The sequence below is a fragment of the Bufo bufo genome, chromosome 2 (genome assembly GCF_905171765.1).
Source record: "Bufo bufo chromosome 2, aBufBuf1.1, whole genome shotgun sequence".
Classification (NCBI taxonomy): Eukaryota; Metazoa; Chordata; class Amphibia; order Anura; family Bufonidae; genus Bufo; species Bufo bufo.
Window position 1 is genome coordinate 740,637,498 of NC_053390.1, and position 13,528 is coordinate 740,651,025.

The following is a 13,528-nucleotide window of genomic DNA, read 5'->3' on the forward strand; positions in this document are numbered from 1 at the left end:
TAATGTAATTGTTACCTGCAGTCCTGTTACACCACAGATAACGCTGGGATTAGAGGGGCAAGGTGCCAGTGCCTGAGGGCCACAGAACAGGAAGAGGAGGCCCACAGCCGACAGCAGTGTGAATACTGTCTCAGGGCAGCCTGGGCAGGCTTCATAGTCTTGGAGCCATAAACCATTCATTGGGGCAGCCGCAGACTAGTACCTCCTGTCCTGTAGAGCAGTTTCTGTCCATAAATATGATTTTAGTGAGTGGAGAGGAGAAGAGGTAGAGGCGCAGATCCCGTATAGACTGACTCACTGCAGCAGGCAGCTCTGGTGCTCTGCTCCCACTGTCCGAAACCTCTTTCTTGTGATGTCATGCGAGACATGTTCAGAAGACTATGCCCGCCCAGGTGCCTCCTCCATCCTCGGCACCCGGGGCATATGCACCCACTTGCAACAGCCCTCCCCCCCTTCCCCCGCTATGCTCCTGGGTACATCATTCTGTGAACCATGTTTGATATGTATATTCTGTAAAGAATGTCATTATATGTATTATTTGTGATATTTAAAAAAAAGTTTATTTTTGTGAACATACTTATTTACTCCTTCTAACAACTCATGTTCCAGAGAATCATTTGCATATGATGATGTCATAATTACATTTTCCACCAATGCAATGGCTTATTTGTTTTGGATCCTAATTTGCATATTCATATGATATTATTACAATTAAATTTTCCACCAATCCAATTGCTTGTTTCAGAGCCTCATTTGCATATTCTGATGATGTCATAAAGACCTTGTCTCTTAACCGGCGCCTGATGCTGTAACCTGTGCAGTGCTGTTGTCTTCTCAGTGGGACATAGTTCTGCTCTCTTGCGTCCTTAGTGATTATTTGCTACAGGAAGCGATTTTACTAAAGATGTCTGGTTCTATCCAGACCATGTGGCTTCTACTGCTCGTAACATCTGTCTTCATCGGACAGTCTCTCTGTTGCATACCATGCGACTCCAGAGGGAAAATGGCTATGGAAGAATTCAACACCTTTATCAAAAGCCAAGTCGATGACATTGACTCAATAGAAGCCTATGTCAACATCAAGCGGTTTGCCAAAGTCACCGAGAAAAAAGTCCTGAACTACCTTGAGGATGAAGTCGGCATACTGGGTACTTATATTATTACTATTATCTCCATTTCATATAATCTATAGATAGATAGATAATTATTGTACCATTATTTTCCTTCCAGATAAATATGCTATATCCGAAATTGCGTCTGAATATAAAAAATCTGTGGACGTCATCCAGGATATAGATTTTAAGGGTAAGTACAATATTTTATACGTAGGTGGAAATTCTACTTCTCTTATTAATAGGAATTAGTGTGTTGGGGGCTCAGACTGATAGATGAGGGGATCGGACTCTCATTCTTCTCCTCTTTATATATCTTAGAGATCCAGCTTCTTCACATCATTGGACTCCATTTCCAGCGACTCAAAGAAAAGCTCAAGGTTATCGTCCAGGACTCAAACCAACGTAAGTGGAATCTTCTTCTGTCTACCATTGTACTTATCTTCTACGTGTCTGGTAGGTTGTCAGAGAGGATGTTTTCAACTTGTTTTCCTTTCCCTACAGCCTAGTGACAGGAGGGAGCGATTGTAATAAAATGTTCTATACTGGGAATTGCTATGCGTGCAGTTTTCTTTTGTATTATTGCAGGGTTATAGATAGAGCCCTCATATACAGGGGATTTCTGTTCTCTATTGTTCTCTATTAGTAATTCTGCTTTTCTTCATTTCTCACTTTTAGGGAGGTGTCCAAATAAACAAGGTGAGTTCTTCTAGATATAACACCTGCTATAATATGACATATAAATGTATTACACACACACAGGCCTCTTGTAGTAATAGTAATGTAGACCCAAACTAGAGATCCCCACAGCCACCAATCAGATCACTGCTGTTATCTCCTACCCTGTACTGGACATATGAAAGCCAGCACCTGATTGGCTGCCAGGAATGTTTGCACTAGGAGCTGCTGCGTTCTATAGAGGCCCGGACCGTTCTGGGGCGGCTCAGAGATTTCTGTCAATGGAAATCTAGAAAACAAAGTGACGAACACAGAGGCACTGACATCATGTAATAATAAGGAGACCCAGAGATTAGAGGTTTCTGAGTCTGACAATGAGGACGGTCAGTAATGTCTTCTTTCTTCTCCATTCCTCAGGTGCAGACAGCTGTGGTAAGTACATTTTATACCAGATTCAGCTTCTTGTCATTATTATTATTATCATCTATAAGATTGGACGGTTATAACACAAGTGCATTTCCCCAGGATTAATGGTGCAAACCTACATCAACTGTCAGACCTGCGCCGAGGAGAAGGTTGTCTGCGCCGGGGGCCCTCCAAAAAATCAAGGTACAGTATTAGATTTTTATCATAGGCCAGAGTAACTAGAATTACACTATATAATGCATGCCAATGGACCTTTCCCACTAGTGTGTGTAAACTGTGGGTACTGTGCCTATTATACAGAGGTGAGCAGCACTACATAGGCACTTTACACAGGACTCGCTGACTATTATATGATGTCTCCTCATTTCACAGACTACTTGGAGAGATGCAGCTGCCTATGCACCTCCAACAGATGTTTTGGTAAAGTAGAAGTTTATTTTCTTACATCTACATTCATATAGTACATTAGTAAATATATAGGACCCCAAATCCTCACCGTACACTAAATATACCATTCACTGGTATACACCAGACTTCCCAAAGCAGGAGGATATTTACATTAATATGATTCAGTCCATAAGCAGGCTAGAAGGGTGATTTGTGGCAGCCTGTACAGTATCCTGTCCATGTGCAGGTGACAGAGGGGTGATAGATACCAGCACATGATTATCATATTTATTCTAATATTATAAGTGTCTTTAATGCTCGGCTCACATTTCATTTCTTTCTTCTTTTCTCAGATCTGAAAACTGGACGGTCCTGCTCTCCATGTAAAGATCACAAGTCTCACCTGGCAGAGACTGTAAACTGTGGAGGTGAGGAGATAGCAGAATATAACCAGTTACTATCGGTCTCCTCTATGATGGCCGTATTTCCTATTAGGTCTTATAGAAGGAGACGTGTTATTGAGACAACCCCTAAATGTAGGACAGAATATCTACACAATTACTTCTATAATATCTTCTTTCATTTTCCTGTTTTTCTAGAGATAAATATAAAAATCCCAGAATATGAAGAACTAGTTCTGGACTGTACTTTTGAATGGTACGCAAGGCTGGAGGACACCTATAACAACGTGTTCACCCTGGTAAGTACAATGCATGGTAAAATTGGGAGATTGTTCAGTTTGAGTTATACGATTATAATGTTAAGGCAGCGCTTCCCAAACGTATTCCTTTCATTACTCAAAAACCACTTAGCAGAAAGTCCTTTTACCCAATATCATCACCAGGCTGCTCAATATGGTCTAAAATCAGACTTTCTGTCATGTCAGCAAATTATCATCAGTAATTTTCTAAATTTTTGTCTTAATGATATGACTATGTAAATTACATATATTATATTATAAATAGTTGTGATATCTGAGGCTCTAATAATTCTCCATATTTTTTCTATAGCCTCGTGAACACAATCCCAAAATCACCCGGGAGCCCTATCTTGTGATCAAGGGCGTACAGATGGGGGACTCCGGACGGTACACGTGTACCACCATCCTGGACTCTGAGGTGCCAGTGAGTAAGATCACCTATAACGTGGCAGGTAAGGACATATTATTACTGGCACTATGCTGAGTGGTATTTCTTAGATACGCGGGATTCATATCTACTTGTGGGTGATAATTAGTGAGAAAGGATCTAGTTCTGAAAATCTGAATTGTCACCTATAATGTGAGGCTATTTTACATTAGTATTTGTAAGGAAAAAACCTATAATGGAAAGATTTTAGCCATTTCTGTATTTTGGAGCCACTTTTGGTTTTGACAGTGCTTCTGAGCCTCCATGATGCAGACGATTCTGATATTCTGACATATATTTCATGTTCTTTCATGTATAAGATACACTACAATGTCATTATCGTTCTCTTCATGGAATTAACTATTAATGTAATTGTTTTCTTCATTTAGTTATCAGCGAATCGGAACAGGCGACAAAAAAATACCATCCTCGCCCTACACTTCCTGATGTGCTTGACATCACAGCGCCTGAGCCGCCACTTCTAGAGGAGCTACAGAACAACAATGCTTCCCTCATAGCAATATCTGTGGCCGGCTCCGTCACCATCATGCTGATCGCTGGCATATGGTAGGTAGCATCTATAAGATACTCTGTGGAACAGGCGTAGTATTTTAGATAAATATTACACATTACACTTAGTCCAGGCAGTCACTGGATGCTCCAGATTTATCACAATACTGAACGCTTCATGATAAATTTGGCGCATATTACAAGGCCAGACATGTTATAATGTCAGTGGACTGATAAGCAGCTAATGTAAGAAAAAACATTGGAGGATCTGTGCACACATTTCACTCAGAGCTGACATGTAAGTAGCAAATATCAAATAACTGATAGATTTTCTTTTTTCAGCATCTGCATGTTCTGGAGGAAAATGAAATCTAGAGAGCCTCTGGAAAAAGAGCCAGTGTGAAGGCGAACCGTCAAGCACCATCCTGTACTGCCACCTGCCAGGAAAAAAAAACAAAAAACGGAAAATTTTAACCTTTCCCCAAAAACAAAAAAAAATTAAAAAAACTTCCCATCCCTACTTCTCTCTTCCCTTTCTCTCCCTAATCCCCCTCCATAAAAAAATAAAAAATTAAAAAATGTTTCCCAAAAAATTAAAAATTCTCTTCCCTTCCCCTTTTCTTCCCTCCCCTTTTTCCCTAAAAAATAAAAAAAAGTAAAAATATACAAAAAAATCTTGACTGCAGCATTTCATTTCCCATTCCTTACCTGCGTATATATCAGATAAGAACTACAGAGACTATATCGGAGTAAGATCAGGAGGATGGAGTCTCTTCTTGTTATTCTTGTCACCAGCGCCAGTTTCAAGATCTATAGTCATATAACTTATGGTTTAACTGAACGGAAACATGTCTTTATTAGAAAACCTCTCTAAGGGCTCATGGACATGAACGTATTTTTGTCCATGTTGGTTCCTTTTTTTTGCAGATCACAAAATACATACGATCGTGTGCATGAGCCTTAAATCTAGATGACTAACTTCAAACTCCTGGACTCCAATGTAAAATACTTAACAGGGCCTTGAACTATCATGTGTGGTGTACAGCACTGGTCTACTTATATGGGACATATGGACCTTTTGGACCCTTTCAGATTAAAGGGCCTAGGGTGTGACCTTTGCTGGTGGAAAAAGGTGGAGCCCCCCATCTTCTGTCTAACTATTCAGATTGGCTGACACCACCATGTATGAACCAACGAACCATGTATGAACCAACGAATCCCGTTATCGAATAATTGGTCGATTCGTTGCTATGCGGGGCGGGAGCGGGCGGTCAGAGTCCTTAACTAGCAGTAACTTTTACTTCAACTTTAAATCAGCGCATCTTTACTAACTTACAATGAAGCTCCGGTAACAGGCAGAGCGGGCAGCAGCGTTACGTCACTTACTCACGTGACGCGCCTGCTCCGCCTGCTTCATTCATAAAGTGGGCGGAGCAGGCACATCACGTGAGTGAGTGACGTTACGCCGCCACCTGCTCTGCCTGTTACTGGAGCTTCATTGTATTTGTAAGGTAATAAAGATCATAGAGCTGATTTAAAGTTTAAGTAAAAGTTACTGCCAGTTAAGGAATAGTCTGAATACTGATGTGGCCGGTGCATTGGGAGATCTGTGGATGGCACTGTTATGGAGGGGATCTGTGGATGGCACTGTTATGGGCAGGGGGATCTGTGTACTGCTATGGGGAGGGGGATCTGTGGATGGCACTGTTATGGGGAGGGGGATCTGTGTACTGCTATGGGGAGGGGGATCTGTGGATGGCACTGTTATGGAGGGGATCTGTGGATGGCACTGTTATTGAGGGGATCTGTGGATGGCATTGTTATGGGGAGGGGGATCTGTGCACTGCTATGGGGAGGGGGATCTGTGGATGGCACTGCTATGAGGAGGGGGATCTGTGGATGGCACTGCTATGAGGAGGGGGATCTGTGGATGGTACTGTTATGGGAGGAGGATCTGTGGATAGTACTGTTATGGGGAGAGGGATCGGTAGATGGTACTGTTATGGGGAGGGGATCTGTGGATGGCACTGTTATGGAGGATATCTGTGGATGACACATATAGCATACAATGCTATATAGTGTCATCCATAGATCCCCCCATAGCAGTGTCATCCACTGATCCCCCTCCCCATAACAGTGCCATCCACAGATCCCCCTCCCATAACAGTAACATCCACAGATCCCCATAACAGTACCACTGCCATCCACAGATCCCCCTCCCCATAACACTGCCATCCACAGATCCCCCTCCCCATAACAGTGCCATCCACAGATCCCCCTCCCCATAACAGCGCCATCCACAGATCCCCATAACAGTGTCATCCACAGATCCCCCATAACTTGTCTTTTTTACATTGTAATGCAAAATTTTTATAATTATGTAACTCCTAAATTTGTATTAATATGGCCTTTGAACATAATTTTTCAAGTGAAATCATATAAACCCATTTTTTTGTCATTTTGGTGTTTTTTCCCAATTAATCGATGAAATTATCGACAACTAATCGATTATTCAAATAATCGTTAGCTGCAGTCCTAATACTTACCCATCCATTTATGGCTGGGTCAGCCCAATTTGCCAGGACTTCAGGGCCTTTGAACATAATTTTTCAAGTGAAATCATATAAACCCATTTTTTTGTCATTTTGGTGTTTTTTCCCAATTAATCGATGAAATTATCGACAACTAATCGATTATTCAAATAATCGTTAGCTGCAGTCCTAATACTTACCCATCCATTTATGGCTGGGTCAGCCCAATTTGCCAGGACTTCAGGGACAGTCCAGTCAAATTTTAGAACAGTAGGCAACTATGTATCATGCATCGCTACAGTTATAGTCATAGTATCAGTCATATCCCACATTTACAGGTCAATGGCTGTGTACACTTCTGGAAGTATTTTTTTGTATTATTGTATTGTGCTCATTTTGAGCTAAAAATCATTTTTTCAATTAGTTTTAAATAAAAAATGAAGAGCCGTTTTCCCTGCACAGCTTTGAGTTCTACTACTTACTCTCTGTTCTGTCAGGCAGGGAGCTGATGGGCTCCTTATCTCTGATCTCTGACCTTATAAACACTCATTAAAGCTTAGTTCTTATCTTACTGATAAGAATGTGGCTTTAATAGGTGTGAATGACCTTTTGGTAATTTAGAGATAAGGGTTATTAGATGATCTGCACAAAATGAAAATTAAAGTACAATTAACACCGCTAGAAAACAGTTAACCCTTTGTGACAGAACGGCTCAATATTTTTAATAGTGATGGACGAACATTGGGCGGGACGTTTCGCAAACGCACGTTCACGATCAAATGTTCACGGCCCCCATTCACTTTAATGGCAGGCGAACCTGAAAAACCTTCAGGTCATATTTGCAGCCACCAAATACTTACTAGAAGTGCCTAATCAAGCCTCAAAATTGAGGTTCTGTCACCTCCGTGCTCACGGGTGCCCCCCGCTGATTCCACCTTGACTGTTTCACTGGCCGCCGCCTCCGCACTGTGAATTACAATACCTGGCTGCGGGCTGCCGGCGGCTAGTAATTCACATAGGGGGGCGGACCCGGCGGAGGCAGAGCCGTGTGCTGTTCAGGCGCAGGCTGGGAGTGGTCCCGTCTGGGCGGCAGAGTTGACGTTACGCTGCTTGCCCCACACGCCTGCTAGTGAGGTGAGGACGGCGGCGGCGCGGTGTGATAGTGTTGGAAGGGAGCTTGGTGTGGCAGGCGCAGCACTATGAAGTGCCTTTTGTGCTGTGGAATTAGAAGAATTTTGGTATCTCTGACTTTTAGTCTAACCAGACTGTCTAATTCCTCTAGCGCCGTTCTATGGAATTAGTAGGTTTAAAGAGCACATCAAATGCTTGAAATAACTTCTTTATTATCTTCAACTTTTCTTCATATAACACTGCCGCCTCCGTAGCAGATAATCAATGTACATAACACATGTTGAAAAGATATCACAAAATGGCAATATGATTAGGATGGTGGTTCAACTGTTCAATCTTGTCATTCAACATAAAATGGTGGATATATTTCTTTCTAGAGTGTCTGTACTCTCACTTTAAGTTATTTAATCACTTTATGATCTCTCTGAGAGGTATATCTGAGGTCTAACTAATAGTTCTGCTTGCTCAACTTGGTTTGCAGAATGCAATTGCTTATGATTTGGTATGAGCAGTTTGCAGTTTGTATGCAATTTGTATGGAATCTGGTTGGTATGCTTGCAATTTGTATTTGCAATTGACTTGTATGGTTGCAATTTGAATTTGCAATTGTATGGTTGCAACTGATTGAACTGTAAGTAAATATATATATAACTGGTTCAATATACAGTTCTAATCACAATATTAACAGTAGGAACATTATATAACTATTTTAAATACCTATTTTGGCCTCTTGTTCCCATAGAACTGGACTCTGACTGGAACTGTGTGTCTGTTCAGATCGTCTCTTTGGTGAGTTATGATTCCAGCAACTCCTGCTAGGGGAATTCCTAGACAGGCTGTCTGTGAGGCTGGCTGTGATTGGTGAAAACTCTTGCTGTATGAGAAGCTGGCTGTGATTGGTCTAGACTTCTGACCAGCATCAACAGATTAACACTATGCTTTCTGTTGTTTCTGCTGTGTCACTGAGCTTACCAAATGAATCTTAAAGGAATACAATCTTTTTCTGCTTCTGTGAACACAAAATTGTCATGCCTTGCCCTATGAATGTGCTGAGATCTGTCAGACTGGCTGCACATGTCTGACTTCTTTGTTTGTTTTAATTTGGGTTTGAGCTGGATCCCCCTTCCCTCAGGTGTACTGGGTTTCATTATTAGTGAGGCTATTTATCCCTCCTTCCCCCCAGTGGCCTGTGCGGGTTATAGTTCTTTACTGGGAGCTCTTGATTTGTGGTAGATCGTCTTCTCCAGCTCTGCTCAAGATAAGTCCTCTCCTTTATTTTGCTTTGTGTGTTTTTCTAGGCCTCTAGTGAGACAATTGCTTTTTGAGGAAACAGGTTGCCTCTTCCCTTTTCCCTGCTGCTTATGGTTTGCCCAGGGTGTTTAGGTTTTAGGCACGAGGGCATGTGCATATCCACCCTAAGGGTATGCACATGGGCACAGCAGTTTAGGGAAAGCTTTTAGGAATTGCTAGGAGGTGACCCTTTTCTCCCTAGCTTTTGGGCCTAGTCGTTTTTTCTGTTTGTTTTCCTGTGTTTGGTTATTTCCCCGCTCAGGGGGTGGTTGGAGGGGGCTACTCATCCTATTACGGTATATATTTACCACAAGAATTTGGCTTACTTGCAGTCTGCTAAGTGCCTGAATCCTAGACAGGCTAGATGGTCACTGTTTTTTTACTAGGTTCAATTTTGTGGTCACCTTTCGCCCTGGGGTTACAAACGTTAAGGCAGATGCGTTGTCACATAGTTTTCCTGGAGGGAGTGATTCAGAGGATCCCGCTTCGATTTTGGCTGATGGGGTGGTGGTTTCCGCTCTGTACCCTGAGTCGGAGATAGAGGTGTTGGGGGCCCAGGAGGAAGCTCCTGATTCTTGTCCTCCAGACAAGTTGTTTGTTCCTGCTGAACACCGATACAAGGTGTTCAAGGAACATCATGATATGTTTTTTGCGGGGCATCCTGGAAGCAAATCCACCATAGATCTTATTTCCCGGAGGTTCTGGTGGCCAGGGTTGCGCAATGGTATGGAGGGTTATGTGACAGCTTGTGAGACCTGTGCACGCGCGAAGGTGGCTCACACTCGGCCTTCAGGATCCCTTCTTCCTTTATCCATCCCGTCTCGTCCTTGGACGCATTTGTCCATGGACTTTATTACCGTTTTACAGAGTTCCTCTGGGAAAACTGATTTTGGTCGTAGTGGACCACTTCAGTAAGATGGCCCACTTTGTACCGTTGCCTAGCTTGCCCAATTTTAAAACTCTCGCTCAGGTTTTTATCGATAACACTGTGAAACTACATGGCATTCCCTCTGATGTGGTGTCTAATAGGGGTTTCCAAGTTTTGGAGGGCGTTCTGCTCTTGTCTGGGAATTCAACTGTCTTTTTCTTCGGCTTTTCACCCCCAGTCGAATGGTCAGACAGAGCGCACTAACCAAAACCTGGAGACCTATTTGAGGTGTTTTGTTCCCAAGAACCAGGATGACTGGTCCTCGTTCTTGTCTCTAGCCGAATTTGCCTTGAATAACCATAGACAGGAGTCCACTGATAAGTCGCTATTTTTTGGTGCATATGGTTTTCACCCACAGTTTCGTACTTTTTCTGGGACTGGATCTTCTGGGATGCCAGAAGAGGAGAGATTCTCTTCCGCCTTGTCATCTATCTGGCGGAAGATCCAAGTTAATTTGGAAAAGATGGGTGAAAGATATAAACGGATGGCTGACAGGAGACGTATGACTGGCCCGGACCTGTGTGTGGGTGATTCGGTGTGGTTGTCCACTAGAAACATTAAGCTGAAGGTACCATCTTGGAAATTGGGTCCATGATTTATTGGCCCTTACAAAATCTCTGCGATTGTCAACCCGGTGGCGTTTCGTCTGGATCTTCCGCAGACCTAGAAGATCCATGATGTGTTTCACAGGACTTTATTAAAGAAATATGTGGAACCTGTGGAACCATCTCCAACGCCACCTCCCCCTGTCCTGGTGGATGGCAATTTGGAGTTTGAAATCTCTAAGATTTTCGACTCATGTGTTCTTCGGGGTTCCCTCCAGTACTTGGTGCACTGGAAGGGATATGGTCCCAAGGAAAGAATGTGGGTTCCGGCTGCTGATGTCACTGGTAGCCGCCTGGTGAGGGCCTTTCACAGGGCACACCCGGATAAAGTTGGTCCGGGGTGTCCGGAGGTCACCCGTAGAAGGGGGTGTACTGTCACGCCTTGCCCTGTGAATGTGCGGAGATCTGTCAGACTGGCTGCACATGTCTGACTTCTTTGTTTTGATTTGGGTTTGAGCTGGATCCACCTTCCCTCAGGTGTACTGACTTTCATTGTTATTTAGGCTATTTATCCTGCCTTCTCCCAGTGGCCTGTTCGGGTTATAGTTCTTTCCTGGGAGCTCTTGATTTGTGGTGGATCGTCTGCTCCAGCTCTGCTCACGATAAGTCCTCTCCTTCATTTCCCTTTGTGTGTTTTTCTAGGCCTCTAGGGAGACACTTGCTTCTTCCTGATTTGAAGAAGCAGGTTGCCTTTTCCCTGCTGCTTAGGGTTTGCCCAGGGTGTTTAGGTTTTAGGCACGAGGGCATGTGCATATCCACCTTAAGGGTATGCACATGGGCACAGCAGTTTAGGGAAAGCTTTTAGGGATCGCTAGGAGGTGACCCTTTTCTCCCTAGCTTTTGGGCCTAGTCGTTTGTTCTGTTTGTTTTCCCATGTTTGGTTACTTCCCCGCTTACCTACCTACCGTGACAAAAATATAACAGTTATATGATATCCAAAACATGATGTCACAGTAAATAACAATGCTTTTGTCTTTAACACATAAACATATGAACTGTATTAAGGTTTAGCAGTATACACATGTAAGACTATACTAGCAACCTAGGACAGGTCTTAGCTGGCCAGCTACACGGGATGCCCAGTTTCTCCGGTCAGGGACCCATAACGCATTATAAAAAAGAAGTATGTACCCTGTCCCACAGTGCTACCCCTCCTTAGTTGTCCCCTGTATAATGTCCCATGTTAGTCCTCCTCAGTTATATTACCTCTGTATAATGTACCAGGGTAATATAACTGTATGTGTGTGTGTGTATGTAAAATATATATACATACATGGGCGTGCGCGCGGCGTGTGTGTTTGTGCTTTAGGGTGCACACCCTAATGCAATAGGCTACGCAAGCCTATGAGAAGTGCACAGATAGTCCCACTACATGGACAGTGACATACAAGAGGGGGATCAATGTCAAAAATTCCCACAAAAAATATGTATTTTAATTAGAGGCCATTTTTATGCGTCTTAAAGAAAAACTCTCAAAAATGTGCCCTGATGGAGCCTAGAAAATTTTTATTTTAGGCCACGGGAGTACAGGCCCTAAAAATTAGGCATTCACCTGACAGAAAAGATAAAGTGATTATGTGGCTGAAGGTACATTAGGCGGTCACTGAATAACAATTTTACTGTAGGCCAGTGGAGTACAGGCCCCAAAAATTAGGCATTCACCTGACAGAAAAGAACTAGTGTTTATGTGTCTGGAGGTACATTAGGCGGTCACTGGATAAAAATTTTCCTGTAGGCCACTGGAGTAAAGGCCTCAAAAATTAGGCATTCACCTGACAAAAGGCCTTTTATGCTGCTGTATATACATAAGACAAGGACCATTCTTTGTTCTGGATGATGGCAGATATGTGTGGGCTGGCATGAGGAAATTCAATTACACGTGGTCGTCACAGGTGTTGAATTCCTCCGAGATCCATGCCTCATTCATTTTTAGAAATGTGAGGTAGTCCACACTGTCGTGAGCTAGGCGACTGCGCTTATCGGTCACGATCCCCCCTGCTGCGCTGAATGTCCTTTCGGACAGGACACTTGATGAGGGGCAAGCCAAGAGTTCCATGGCAAATTGTGCCAGCTCTGGCCACAGGTCAAGCCTGCACACCCAGTAGTCCATGGGTTCCTCGCTTCTCAGAGCGTCCACATCGGTCGTTAACCCGATGTAGTCGGACACCTGTCGGTCTAGGTGTTCCCTGAGGCTGGATCCGGAGGTTGGCTGTCGATGGGTTGGCTGCAAGAATGATCTCATATCCGAAGTGACCAACATATCTTTAAACCGCCCTCTTCTTGCAGGAGCGGTAGGATTGGTACCCGCACCTGTTTCACTGTGGGTGGAAATTCCTCTGCCAGCGCTCGCAACAGCAGAATGCAGCATCTCTCACAGAAAGGCCTGGAAATGCTGTATTATGCCAGCCCTCTGTGATGCTGGTAACATGTCCGCCATTTTGTGTTTGTACCAGGGGTCTAAGTTCATTGCCACCCAATACTGGTCCTTGCCCTTTATGCTTTTTATACGGGGGTCCCTCTTCAAACACTGGAGCATGAAGGCCCCCATTTGCACTAAATTGGAAGCAGTGGAGCGCCCTTGCTCCTGCTCATCGCCCAGGAGAATGTTGTCCTCGGTCTCCTCCCCTTAGCCACGGACAACATCAGGGATCCCCGAAAAGTTTAAAGCCTGCTCTTCTTGCTCCTCCTCACCCCAGCCATCATCCTCCTCTGACTCCTCTTCAGACTCCTGCTGACTTGTCTCAGATGGAGTCGCCCCCCTGGGAATTCATTCAGTATTGCGACTTCCTCATCTTCCTGCTCC

The 13,528-nt window shown here is 43.6% G+C and overlaps 1 protein-coding gene across 1 annotated transcript; it reads left to right on the top strand.

The window, feature by feature from the left end:
• Window positions 1-1,002: 1,002 nt before the first annotated feature.
• Window positions 1,003-3,466, top strand: LOC120991037. The gene is made up of 10 exons (XM_040419928.1): window positions 1,003-1,148; window positions 1,231-1,305; window positions 1,434-1,517; window positions 1,791-1,811; window positions 2,208-2,222; window positions 2,316-2,399; window positions 2,589-2,636; window positions 2,957-3,031; window positions 3,203-3,303; window positions 3,416-3,466. Exons 1-10 carry the CDS (start codon window positions 1,004-1,006, stop codon window positions 3,464-3,466), a joined length of 699 nt encoding a protein of 232 aa, XP_040275862.1. The 5' UTR covers window position 1,003.
• The last annotated feature ends 10,062 nt before the right edge of the window (window positions 3,467-13,528 follow it).

What these genes read in the sequence shown, in the direction of transcription:
- LOC120991037 (XM_040419928.1), top strand. Translation starts at nt 1,004, where the DNA reads ATGGCTATGGAAGAATTCAACACCTTTATCAAAAGCCAAGTCGATGAC. An exon ending in GGGCCCTCCAAAAAATCAAG is followed by an intron (nt 2,400 to 2,588) that starts GTACAGTATTAG and finishes CTCATTTCACAG; the next exon opens with ACTACTTGGAGAGATGCAGC. An exon ending in AGAGACTGTAAACTGTGGAG is followed by an intron (nt 3,032 to 3,202) that starts GTGAGGAGATAG and finishes CTGTTTTTCTAG; the next exon opens with AGATAAATATAAAAATCCCA.